This window comes from Carassius carassius, chromosome 32 (assembly GCF_963082965.1).
Source record: "Carassius carassius chromosome 32, fCarCar2.1, whole genome shotgun sequence".
Classification (NCBI taxonomy): domain Eukaryota; kingdom Metazoa; phylum Chordata; class Actinopteri; order Cypriniformes; family Cyprinidae; genus Carassius; species Carassius carassius.
In genome coordinates, this window is record NC_081786.1 from 13679383 (window position 1) to 13693145 (window position 13763).

Genomic DNA, 13763 nt, shown 5'->3' on the forward strand with positions numbered 1-13763 from the left:
ATGTAATATATTCACACATTACAGAGCTAAATATACTACCACTCCATATTTAATAATAATAATAATAATAAAAAAAAAACTTGTGGTGCAGGTGTATGATAATGGGAAGCAGGTGTACCTGGTCACAGAGCTGATGCGAGGAGGTGAACTGCTGGACAGAATCCTCAAGCAGAAGTTTTTCTCAGAAAGAGAGGCTAGTGCTGTGCTGCACACTATCACAAAGACTGTGGAATACTTGCACTGTCAAGGGGTGAGAAAACATGCATGGACAAACACAATTACATTTGTCTTGTAGATAATAACCTGCCCCTGGCACAAAATATGTTTTTATGATTCACAGCTTATGACAGACTTTCTTCCCCCCTCCTCTCTAAGGGTGTTCCCCAAGGTTCTTCCCTAGACCCTCTTCTGTTCTAGTCGCCTCTGTTCCCTATCCTCTGTTTGCAACCGTTATTGTGATTAAATAGTTTTTATGTTGACATCTTTCCCAGAAGAACCACAATAGATATGCTTCTGAGGCCTAATATCATCCTGTAGCCTTTTATAGCACATAATAAAGCAGAGCTTGAAAAATGAAAAATGGGCTCAAATCAATTCCATTAAACCACTCTTCCTTGAAATCTTACCCTGATATAATGGTAAACTGGCATTAGGGGCAATTGTAACACTTGAACAATGAAAAATTACTCCAATCAATTAAATTAAACCACTCTTCCTTGAAAGCTAACCCCAGTATAATAGTAAATAGGGATTGAGGGCAATTGTAACACTACAAATATTTTATCACAATATAATAGATCTTTGACTTAAACACGTTCCCAAAAGAAAGTGCCATATAAACTATTAAGTAATATTAAAACAATAATATTGTTACTTAGAGTATCATCTTATTTGAGATGGGTTAATAAAATTGATTATTCAAGTAGTACAATTGCCTACAATGAGGCCAATTTTAACACTCAACTTGAAATTTATTATAACGGCTTTTTTATATATCTGCTGCACTATCAATGGTACAGTTACAAGTTGGCACATATAAATACTTTTGGCACATAAAGATGGCAGGTATATTTGTAGCTGTCTGTGAAATATGCAAGAAAATTTAAATGATTTAAAAAATGATTTTTTTTCTCTCCAAGGTTGTGCACAGGGACCTGAAGCCAAGTAATATTCTGTATGTTGATGAGTCTGGAAATCCAGAATCTCTGCGCATCTGTGATTTCGGTTTTGCCAAGCAGCTCCGGGCAGACAATGGCCTCCTCATGACACCCTGCTATACTGCCAACTTTGTAGCACCCGAGGTGAGTGTTTTTTCTCACAGCAGACTAAGGTATTCTGTGTAGACCAGTAAACATATTAAATTCCAAATGTTTTGAACTACAGTGAAAACACATTTGCTGGGACTTTGTGTGGAGTTATTTGTATGAAAGGACAGTTTGTTCTATGTGGCTTTAAATTTTCTGGGATCAGTTTGATGTCTTTGTGGTGCAGTTTTGAGAATTATTCTCAATAACTGTGCTGAAAGTTATCATTTTGTGTTGCAGGTACTGAAAAGACAGGGCTATGATGAGGGCTGTGACATTTGGAGTCTTGGAGTATTACTATACACTATGCTTGCTGGGTAAGAACACACACAAACATTCACTCCCATTATTAATAAACACTGCACACACACAAAATCTGAAAACACACCCACACTAATTTTTCCTCTGGTTTTTAATTGTCCCAGTTTTACACCATTTGCCAACGGACCAGAAGACACTCCAGAAGAGATTCTGAGTCGGATAGGGAGTGGACGCTTTACTCTGAAGGGAGGCAACTGGGACGCGGTGTCTGATGCTGCCAAAGTAGGCCATGACCCCCATCCACACAGCCATTCAAACCGCTCCGACAGAGTTTTTATTTTCTCACGCGCATGATTTTCAATGCAGGATCTGGTCTCTAAGATGCTCCATGTGGATCCTCACCAGCGACTCACAGCCAAGCAGGTCCTGAAGCATCCTTGGATCATTCAGAGAGACAAACTTCCCAACAGCCAGTTACAACATCAAGATGCCAAGCTTGTCAAGGTATCACAGTCATGAGGCTCTTACATTTATTATAAAGAACGTAAATGGTGGTCTATTACTTCACCAACTTTCTTCTCACAGGGTGCGATGGCCGCCACATACTCAGCACTGAAGAGTTCCCAACCACCCCCTGAGCTGAAGCCCATCGAGTCCTCATTCCTGGCGCAGAGACGGGTGAAAAAGCTTCCTTCCACATCTCTGTAGAGAACGAGGGAAGGAGACATGGAGAAGTACTCCAGACTGAATGCAGTTGTGGAAAGGATGGATGGATGGATGGATGAAAGCACCACACTGAATCTCTAAAGACTAAAGACGGTCTCTTGAACCTGCCCATGACATCAGCGCTGCAGTGGAGCTGTCAAGCACGCTAGGCAAGGGAGGTGATTGGCTGATGAAGTTTGAGGGGCATGGCCAGTGAGGGTTCCGTTCTCCCTTAGAAGTAGGGGTGTGTGTTTATGTGTGTGTATGAGAGAGAATTAAAAAAAAACGGGTAAAGGATACTGTTATAAAATAGATGATATTCCCAATGCATTTGTCTTGGTACTGTAATACCCAAATATCAACACTGCTGAGTTTCTTTTTTATTTCTGTTTTTGTTGGTTTTGATTTTTGTCTATTGTTGTTTTTTTTTACCTCTATAGTTTGTTCAAATGGATTTCATGTTAGATCTGTCTCTTTCTAGAAGCTTTTCAGTTGCTATGCTTTCCAATTGTCCAGTAGATTTCTCTTAATCAGTCTCTTCCTAAAAGCTCAAAGTGGCCTTTAGGAGAAGCAGAGATGTTCCGGTATAATATTTCACCCACATGGACAAGTAAAGGTTAAATATATCTTCCATAATGATCCGGCGAGCATGATCACATGACTATCAACCTTAACATAGTGGAGAATGGGAGTGTTTCTGCATGGATTTGTACAATGCTGTCTTGTTTCTTTCTTGTTTTCCCGACCCGGCACCTTTGCTTGGTGAACCTGTCAGCATTGGTGAAGACAGTTCAGAAAATGTCATCTTGTGTTTATTAAAGTAAAGAATGAAACAAAGTGTGTATGTGAGATGACATCTGAAACTTGTGGCATGGAAAAATGTTGCTCTTGTTAGACCAGTGCTTTTTCTGGATATTGAATGCTGTCTCCTGTGTTTTGATTTTGTTGTTGTTGTTTTGCTTACAGAGAAGTTATTTTATAAATGCACATTCAGCACAAAATTGTATAAATATGACAGCTAAGGAAATGATTTAATAATTGTGTATATTTTTACCTTGTCTGTCCTATTCCTTGTTCTCCGTGCGTTCAGATGCCTACTGTGGTGGAACTATCAACTGTGTTGTGCTCAGGCTGTTCTTAGCGATGCCTTGCAAATTCATGAAGCCTTGTCTTGCTCAAGTTTTGCACCCTTTACCAGTCAAACACGTCTTACAAGTATTGCTTTGCATTCCCTTTCCCACAATTCCTGAATTATTAAGAATTCTGAAAATGTCTTTGCTCGGACATAAACAATTAAAAAAGCACCTAGTTCTCATTGTTTTGATGATTAAAAATAATAGTTTTACTAGGAATAGCTTGCTCCAAAATGAAAACTGTAACAATTTACTAACCCTCACGTCTTTCCGAAACTATATTGTATGACTTTTTATATTCCACAAAATAAGATATTAAGTGGAGTGTCCAAGCTATATTTAAGGACCAGGAATTAAGTTCCATCCTATTGAAAAGAATATCATGGTCATTCAGCTAGAAACAGGTTTGGAATGACATGAGGGTGAAAATCGTTCAGTCACTTTAAAAACAGTAACTGGAACAGAATTTGGAACCATGTCCAAAGTGTAAAAAACATAGCCTTTCTCTGTAGTTCTGCATTCTGTTTCTCCCAAACCTTATTTGCTCTTTGTGTGCTATCTGGGGTTATTCTTGCTTAATCTTAAAAAAAAAAAAGTGAATTATTTGTCTTTCCTTGAAGAAAAAAATGCTTTATTTACTGGGAGTCGCAGCATTCGGTCATATTACTGTGTAAATGTGTTTGTTTCTCCTGCCTGATGTTGGGGTGGGTGGGTGGGTGGGCTGGGTTGTTTGTGGTAAAGGGATGCAAATTAACGTCCTTTGCTTTTACAGTAAAGGGGCTGAATTAAAGAACCTTCATCTTGATGACTTTCTATTAAAAGAAAAGAAAAAAGTATGACTTGTCCTGTATTGCCTTGCTCAGTCTTTCTTTTTTTCAGTCACTGAATCATAATTTGGCCCATGTGAGGTCTCCATCTCAGTGTATTTGGCAGTCTTGGGGCATATTATATTTTTAATCTGCTCATTGGAATAATATACTAAAAGTCAGAAAAATGAGAGCTTTGTACATCAGAATTTAGGCCATGATGTGGTGGGATTATTTGAGAGTCTAAATCCATAATGAATGATTGACAAAGCTCTTGTATATACAGTATCTCTGTCTGTTTTTAATCCTGTCCTCACTTTCTCACTCTCTCCAACTAATTTCTCTCCTCTCCAACTGTTTTGCCTGTTCCTCCTAGAAATCTCCTCTACTCTCCCTACTGTCCCTAAAAATCCAGCTTTGAAATCACAGAAATAAATTACATTTTAAAAATCTTTTCAAATAGATTTGAGATAGAAAAATATGATTTCCTTGCAAAAATGGATGTAAAAAATAATATATAAAATAACTTTTAAGATTTATAGAAAGTTAAATATTTCTTTTAAACTCATTCACTTCAGTCATTTCAGTTTCAAACCGATGGCTTATATGTAACAAGACAAGCTTAATTCTTTCCAGAACTAAGCATCATCTTTAATAGAATTTCATGCTGTCTCTCTCTCACTTTGTCCTCTCATTTTATGTAATCGCTAAAGTAACATCTGCAGCACCTCTCTGAACATTACTGATGATGGAATGCCTGAAATAAATCCATCATTAATCCAACATTGAGAGCACCCTTCCCTCCCTCTCTTACCAATAACTGCTCTAATCTCGGATGGAAGGGGCTTTTAAAAGGTTATTTAAAGTGATTCTCACTTCGTACTGTCCCATCTTATTTTCACTGGCCAAACCACACAAATGTGGCTCATCACGTTACTATTGCTGCTTTACATGCGTTATATCTTCTCCAGGATAGTCCGTTTTTTTATTGCCTGTTCAGATAACACTAATAACTTTGTGATTTTCTCTTGTCTTTGAAATGAGAGCATGCAAAGTATCAAAGTGGAGTTCAAATGCACAATTTGCTTGACATTTTTTAATTATTCATTTACAGTTGTTTTGAAGCAGTACTGAGCCAGAGATGTTGGATTTTCCCATTATCTATAGTGTTCTTGAGGTTTGACCAAACTTCCATTGCAGTCTCTTCCCAGCATCACTGTAATATTAGGGGCTGGTTTCACATTAAAGGGATAGTTCAACCCGAAAATGAATTTATCTGCTTACCCCCAGGGCATCCAAGATGTAGGTGACTTTATTTCTTCAGTAGAACACAAACTGAGATTTTTAACTGAAACCAATGCAGTCTGTGGATGGGAATCACGGCTAAAACATAATTAAACCAAAAAAAAAAAGAACACACATACGTTTCAAGTTAACAGTTTCAACAATTACAATTTGACGGTATACTGTATCACATAATTTGATTCCAAATTGCTTTATTTGCATATATGTTTACAAATATATACATTATATATTTATATTTATTAATTAGCTTCAGCTAATTGTCTGTTTTTCTTAAATGAATGTTGTAAACTGTTTAGGATAGAAACTGTGCAAGACAAAAATGTCAGTAAACCATATCTCTGAGTAATCCCATTTTCGATTTACAAGCATCTCATTCCCGTCAATTGTGTTTAATAGTCATCAGCTTATTTAAAAAAAAAAAAATATTTTCAAACATAGAAAACACGACAAAACCAACCCGATCTCATGAAAGTGCGTATAAATAGTATACCAAGTAAAAACAAAAACTTGTGGCATTGATGCTCAAAAATTGACTTTGGCATGTATATGATAGGGTTGTGGGGTAGATGTGTGTCACATATACATGAAAACTGTATATCATATGCACACCAACAATTTTTGTATCATATGAACACAAAAACTGAACTCAATTTTTGTTTTTATTTGGCGTACAATTTATATGCATTTACATGACCGGGCTCACAAAACATATAGTGCAAATATAAAGGAAAGATCCAACAAGGCAACAGACATAATTCTAATTTGAAAAAATACTACCACTAAATAAATAAAAAAATTACCATGTGTAAATCTTGATTTACCTATTTGGTCCCCAAGCCAATTTAAACATAACTATTTTTTAATACCCATTCTTACTAGAATTTATATGAATGCTCTGGCATTTATTATATTCCATCTGCCCCTTGAATTAATGAAATATTAATTATATTATATAATTATTAATTCTAGAACAAACAATTAATAATTGGTCTAAAATCAGAGGGTACAATATGACAGTAAAAAATATTACAGTTTGACTGTATACCGTATTACATAATTTGTATTCCATTTTGCTTCATTAAGCAAACACTGCTTCATGTTTTGCTGGTGTTTTTTTAGCTTTAGCTTGAACACAAAATAATTCCCTAACAAATAGCACATTTATTGCTATGTATTATTTCAATACGAGAATATACATAAAACGTATGTTTTTATGAATGCCAAGATCAGTTGCTTGGCAACAGGAGATCGTGGAATGTTGGATTTGCAAATGATCTTACATCTCTGGCTATTTATGACCTCAGCGGGGGAGGAAACAAGTGATAGGGATGCAGAAAGATAGAATAACTTCAAAGAGAACAAGAGAGGGAAATGTGTATGAGTGTGTGTGGGGTGGGCGGTCAATTCTGCTTTCCTACAAAATGTGATATTAAGCTGTGTTGCTATGGGCAACACACAGAGGGAGGGAACAGGGTATGATCAAGCAGAGATGGTGAAAAATAACCACTTTTTGGCTTTTTTTTATTTTTATTGCATGCGTTGACGTAGATAACAGTGAGGACAGCAGAGAGTGAAAACGAGAGAAAGAGAGGGGATGCTGAGTGGGCAGGAAAACAGACGGCGAGCATCCAATCAGCTGCAGCAAAGTCAGCGTCCTTTTGTCCAATAGAGTATGACGAGTCTCCTCCAGTGTGAGCTAACAGTGCTGCTGCTGTCTTATTAATGAATGGAGCATCTCACGCGCAGCGAAACGGTTCTTGAGCTCTCTCTCCCTCAACAGAAAAGGCAGCACAAACAGAATTTTACTAGTGCTTCGCACCTGGACAGAAAACAAATGCAGCAGCCGTGCGCAAACATGAAGAAGCACCAACAGGAGGATGAAAACTCTGACAGTGATGCAGAGCAGGAATCTTCTGTTCCTTTTACGGCGAATGTCCGTCCTTCTGCTTCCTCTTCCAACGTCCTCCTTCCCTCCTCTTCTCAGCGGAGATCCATCTCCATGGGAGACTTTCGTAGAGTCCCCGCTGGAAAGGTGGGCTCCGAGCCACCCTCTGCATCCGCCACAGCACCCTCATCCAAGCTGGTCACCCCCAGCTCAAGTATGGAGTTCGAAGCAGCTCGTCGACGCCTCCTGGAGGTGGAGGAGCGCCAGCGTGTCATCAGGGAGATGGAGAGACGACTGGAGGAGCTAAGGGAGGTGTTTGTGCGCTCCGAACAGGAGGTGGTGGAACATGGGGAGCTGGTGGGCCGCATCACCTCTGCCGCCCAGCAGGGTGAACTATATGTGGCGGAAAACGGACAGCGGCTGAAAAAGGGATTGCGGTTCAAACGGCACAGGCCCACCATTGTCTTCTCCTCCATGCTGGGGCTGAGAACGTGCCTCCCTTGGCCTGTTAAACTCAAATAGCCAAACATCCACTGCAAGATGGTCTTTCACCGCTGTCACACGTCACAGCATCATCCAAGATTGTCCGAGGCTCATTTTCTACTCGCTTTTAGTCAGGAAATGCTGAAACCTTTGCTTTGATTGTATATATCGTTACCTGAGATCTTAAATGGTGCTTCATTTGAGCCCATTGAAATGGCGCAGGCCTCATATTTGCTGCTTGAACAACCCAAGACACTGGGCATTTTCTGTAATGCGTGTGAACTTTGCTGATGTTTAGAGCTCTGTGCATGTGTTACACTTCATTTACCTGGGGTTGCTTTGTGTGTGTGAAAGGTGTGAATGTCAGGAGCTAATCTTCCAGAAGTAGTCACTCAGGTTTCCTGTGATTATTCCAAAACAAAAGGCTTTCTTCTGCAGAAACAGATTTAGGCCTTTCACACCAAGAACATTGACTATAACAATAACTATATATCAGCCTCGCCACCAATGGAGGATTCTGGTTGTTATAAGCATGCGATGCAGTTATGTAGTCTGCCACTCTGAATGCTCAACTCTTTAATGTCAGGTGGATTCTGATTGAGATTTTATCATACATCAGCTGGGAAAATTGGTTCTGAAAGTGATTCCAGCAATACTCGGTATTGTCATAGTTGTTGTGCGGACTAGTGTGAACTTTATAGTTATAGTTCTCACTACAGTTAACATCTATGGTGTGAACGACAGATGAATAGTACGCGATTGTGATTGTACGATTTGCATACATATACTGGGGGCTTGCGAGGAGGTGCGCACATTCGCTTTGGTCCTCTTGAGTACATCTGGGGCACGCACTGAGCATGTACGGATGGAGAAGAGAAGTGGTGATTTATCTCTCTCCATCAATGTTCCATCTGGGGCCTCTCTCATCCCCCTGTCGCTTAGCAACCTGGACCTGACTTTCATTTCCTTCAGAATGTATTTAACAGATCAAAAACTACAGCTCATGAAGGACGTTTTGAGGTTCTTCCTGTGTGCATTCATTCACTGCAGACTGCTGGTTAGTTTGAGTGTACACGACTGAAATTGCCTCAAAAAATGTGATTGAAATACGTAAGTACATGGCTAAAAGCAAATGTCCATTGTGAGTCCCTGTCAGTTAATGACCTCACAGACTTTCAGACCGGCTTCTAAAGCATCATACTGTCTTGTGAAATGACCTAGAACTAATTCTTGTGAGAGATAACCAAACAAATATTTAATGACTTCAAATGCTCAGTTCTTGCCAGAAAATCATACATTATGAATGTACAATCATAGATTATTTACCACTTCATCAGATACTATTTTCAATCTTGAACCACATGCAGAGAACAATGGAAAATCACAGGCAACACATGATCAAAATCCTTCAAACGAATCAGATGAAGGCATGTTAGAGAGAAAGGATGTTATGCTAACATCTAACGCCTTCCTACCTCCGTATGCTACCTGCAAACGCTGCTTTTTTCAGGTTTCAGGCACAACCAATAACACTCATTTGATACTGAGTAGAAACAGGCTATTAAGTGTATCACATAATCTTTTTGGTTGGCTATTTGGTGCAACTGCTCTCATGGAAACTTCCTGTCTACCTTCTGAGTTTCCCCTCTCTCTCTCTTAGAGCAAATGGCTCTGGCTCAGCCTTGTTTGAGAGGAGTGCGTTTAGGGACTTCAGCAAAAACACAGGAGATTGCTATTCTTGGCTTGAACCGGTTCATTCTGGAAGATTCTGGGCTAGGTAGAGAGAGAAAGATTATGTGATGCTGGCTATCCTTGCAAGTCTTTAGTGAGCAGAATAACCTTTCCTTCGGCAGATACATTTATGCTGCACAACAGGGTAAGCCAGCAGGAGCGTACATCACCACTGAGAATGTAGCCTGCACCTGGCATCTTGCCTCATTGTCTAAGCAGACAGTTGCTCTACTCACTGCATCGTAAAAACACTGAATAACTGCATCGTAATATATCATTATATATAATGTATACTTTTAAAATTAGATTGTTAATAATACAAATTATAATAATAATAATTATATTTAATGAGAACAGGTAATTATAGCAGAAGTACTAATATTTTGTATTAGCTTTGCTCTGTATTATCAGATTCTGATCAGAAGTCTTAAGTTTTTAAGCAACTATTTACTCTTATGTGACATTAATTATTAAATTGATATGCTGTGATTACAATCATCACATACACATAGGATGTCTTTTAACAGGGTCACTTTGCAATCCACTCTATTGCTGCACGCATGCTTTTTGTCTCTGCAGCTCTGCGTGACACCCACGCATCTGTGTGTGACGCCGTTAGATTTGCATCACTTGACGGGGCAGGATGCCTGCAGACCAGTCTTTATTCCTTTATACTGATCAGGCGTAAAACAAACACAATAGAAGTTGCTGAATCTCAGTTCAAGGGCTACTTGCACTTCTTTAATGACAGAACATCTCGGTGTCCTTTAAGGGTTGCTGATCTCCCTTATTTTAGTAGGGATTTGATTTAGGCAGCTGTAGATTATGCTACATTCAGGACACATGATTGATTGGCTGCTGTAGAGTGTGAGAGATGATTGAACATGGCTGGAGTGTTCTTCAGCGACATATTAACTGCAAACCAAATGTTGTTGTAAAGAAACCCTTGTGTGAGAACTTGTTTTTAGCAACTAATGTTGGAATGAAGTGATGAATCCATCTGGGTTCCCCTTCAAACATTTACCATGGTAACAACAGTTTCTGTTTAAATATCTTGATTTGTAGAATAAGTGTTACTACTGTAAATCCAAAACAACAAGTGTAGTACGGTTTCAAAAGATGATATTTGTTTCACAGATCTCTGGAGTGCTTGATTCTGATTGGTCAGTCGTGGTATTCAGTGCTTTAATATTTCAGAGTAACATTGTCCACCCACTTTTTCAGTGGACTTGGTTCCACAAGTATTCCTATTCATTTTCCCCATAGGATTTTTTTAAGTGTTCAAGAGTCATAAGCCATGAACTAAACCAATCAGCTACAATGTGAATCACAACATTATAAACTAAATTATAAAGAAAAAGGTACAAAACTGTGTACAGTCCCATAAAGTATTGAATGATACATACTTGAATTGAATTGGTTGACTTAAAGATGCTGATTTTTAACAGCTTCATATCTTCAGATCTTCATATTTAAGAATGTAGAGAAACTGGCTTCATTTGTAGTGCTTAATGGAAACAGGCAATTGTTAAAGATTTATTTGCAGAATCTTGGGTAATTTAGTTTCTCTCCAGAAATTTCACTTTTGGACCGGATTATGGAAAAAAAACAAGCTGAAAAAATGCCGACTGATGTCTTCCACAAAAGTAAAATACCATTGATTAAGACTTTTGTAGGTTAGTCTTTAAAGTTGTATCATTTATCTTTCGAAATGAATCTCCTACAGAGAAAATTAATGGGATTTTTTCTTCTGGAGCTTGACTATTGTGCACTAGCATTTCCATGGTTTCACTGTGGTAATAACTACTGTAAGGTACCATGGTAAACATTTTAAGGGATTTTTTGGTTGTGAAATTCCAGCAATGCTACCAGATGACCCTTTGGATGGTTTCTCGTTGCATTCGTGATTTGTAGGCTCCATTTTTTTTAAAAAGCTATCAAGAGCTAACCATTCATCAAATGCCTTATCTCTTTACTGTACATATGTAATTCATTTACGCTGTGTGGTTTAAAGACACCTCAGATGGAGTCTCTCTCATGCACTGATTTTTGCACGGCACCTTTTATGAGTTTTGCGATGGCAGATATTAAAAGAAAAGCTTTCCCAAAGATCTCTCTGGGCCCACTTGCAGAATGAATGTAAAGTCTTTCCTTGTGTCCATCTATACAGTTATGATGCCATATCCTATAGGTTTTAATCAGGTAACTCTAATCTATGTAAAGAATTTTGTTGGATATCCTGTTTTATTTAGATAAGCTGATTCATTATTTCTGTAAATAACTTTCCCAAACTAGTGTAATCTTAATGCTCAACAGCTTTTTACAATAACTTGTATTTTAAGAGACAGTAAAGAGAAGCTTTTCTGATAAAAATATATATATATTTATTGGGTTTCAAAAACTCTTTAAACTTAACTTTACCTTTTACTGTATTTTTTGAACACTATTGAATAGGAATGTATCATGCTTTGACTTTATGTATTTAATGTGCTTTTCAAAGTTTTAATTCACAATCTTTAAAAATGGCATTTTCTGTATTTACTGTTATTTCATTATTTGTGTTACAGAACAAGATTCAACCTTCAAAAACCTTTGTCTCTTGTCTAACACTAAAATTATGTATTTTTATTTCCACTTTATGCTGAAATAATCACTGAATTTTTACTACATTATTTGTGTGGTTTGCTGAACAAAAAATACAGTGGGAAATAAATCAATTTCACATGCTTCTGTACATTTATCGATGATATACTGAATATCACAATTGCTTTGACTGACCTTTTTAATGAACCTTTTTGCCTATGGAAATGCTGATCTTTCGCTAAAGAGAGAAACTAATATGCCTATATCTATTTTAAACTGCGAGTCTCTCAGCAGAATTTGATAGGTCAACAGGACCGGAAGAAACACTTGATCGATTTCTGCTGAAATCAGTACCAACACCCTCTTTTCTTTCCCTGAGCCATCTGCCAATCTGACAGACATCCACATTAGAGGAAACACAGACCACTAATGTCAGTCCACCTGACATTTAACAATTATATACGCAAAGGTCAAATGCTTACTTGGATTAAGATTGATTTTAAATTGATTGCCTAGTCTCTTACAGCAGAAAAGAAACTTGGAAAAAACGCATTATATTAGAGACTGACCATGTCTCTCTCACTCTAACCACATTCAGAGACTAAACTCACTGCAGTTAAATGCAAAACGAATAATTTTTCATCAATTTATTATTAAATTATCAACCTTTTGTCTTATTTTAAAGTAAAACTATATATGCTCATTAATAATAATAATAAAACATCCTTAAAACATGGTCAACAGAACATTTTAAGGATGCTTTTCTATTTTTACATTTCAAAAGTAATCCTAGAGCATGCAACATCAATAACTAAGGGCAACCATTAGATGTTACTTCGTTTGCAGTTTATAGCCTACAAAGATTAGCAAATCACTCATGTTGTTGTTAGCATAACATAAGGCCTTGCGTAATGTTATTAACCCCTAATGTCAAAAAACTGTCATTATAATAGCCCCGGGTTTAGATGAATGGGTTTAGATGAATTAAAAGCTTACCTTGGTGAATCTCTGTACCATACAGGTTAATACCTTGGGGTTGAGCTGGTTAAAATAATCTAAGTATCCACCTTTTTCCTGAGTAACCGATGAGGGCCGCTATGGTGGATTTTACTGGTGAATTATATGGTGGATCGATCACGTTACAGGAGCGTTACTGCATAAAGACGGTCTGGTCTTTGTGACACTGTAAAGTGACGATACTATGGCCCCATGTAGTTTAAAAAAAAATATATGTTAATTTGATTGTGACTAGAAAACACAGGGACTGGAAATGTCGTATTTTCATTGAGGTGCATTCCTAAAGCAAATGTATTATGCAAAGAATATTTTAAATGAATGTACGTACCACACACCTGTGCTTTGCTAGTGTAGGCCTACGTGTATTCAAATTAGATACGGTCACTAGTCAATAAATCTGATTGAATCGGTTGGAACAGAAATCTTGTGACAATAGTTCATTAAACGCCATTGGGCAGTCATTTCAATTATCTAATTTAACCATTTTCAAACTTTCCTTTATTTCAGAGGTGCAGATACATTATATAGCACTGTAACTGACGTCATGAAG

General features: G+C 37.7%; 2 protein-coding genes and 1 long non-coding RNA gene across 10 annotated transcripts in view; all 3 read left to right on the forward strand.

Annotated features, from left to right (window-relative positions):
• Positions 1 to 3355, forward strand: part of LOC132112770 (ribosomal protein S6 kinase 2 alpha) — a 60767-nt gene extending 57412 nt beyond the window's left edge. For all 8 annotated transcript variants that reach the window (XM_059520423.1, XM_059520422.1, XM_059520424.1 and 5 more), the window contains 6 exons: positions 92 to 250; positions 1140 to 1301; positions 1545 to 1621; positions 1730 to 1847; positions 1932 to 2069; positions 2151 to 3355. In XM_059520423.1, coding sequence (XP_059376406.1) covers positions 92 to 250; positions 1140 to 1301; positions 1545 to 1621; positions 1730 to 1847; positions 1932 to 2069; positions 2151 to 2273 — 777 coding nt within the window. In that variant the 3' untranslated portion in view covers positions 2274 to 3355. The remainder of the gene's footprint in view (positions 1 to 91; positions 251 to 1139; positions 1302 to 1544; positions 1622 to 1729; positions 1848 to 1931; positions 2070 to 2150) is intronic.
• Positions 3356 to 7048: 3693 nt separating this feature from the next.
• Positions 7049 to 8535, forward strand: LOC132113241 (syntaxin-4-like). Its single transcript, XM_059521054.1, has one exon. The coding sequence runs from the start codon at positions 7241 to 7243 to the stop codon at positions 7919 to 7921; it is 681 nt and encodes a 226-aa protein (XP_059377037.1). The 5' UTR covers positions 7049 to 7240; the 3' UTR covers positions 7922 to 8535.
• A 49-nt stretch (positions 8536 to 8584) lies between these two features.
• Positions 8585 to 12339, forward strand: LOC132113242 (uncharacterized). The gene is made up of 2 exons (XR_009425124.1): positions 8585 to 8992; positions 12181 to 12339. It is a non-coding gene; the product is annotated as an uncharacterized LOC132113242 (long non-coding RNA).
• The last annotated feature ends 1424 nt before the right edge of the window (positions 12340 to 13763 follow it).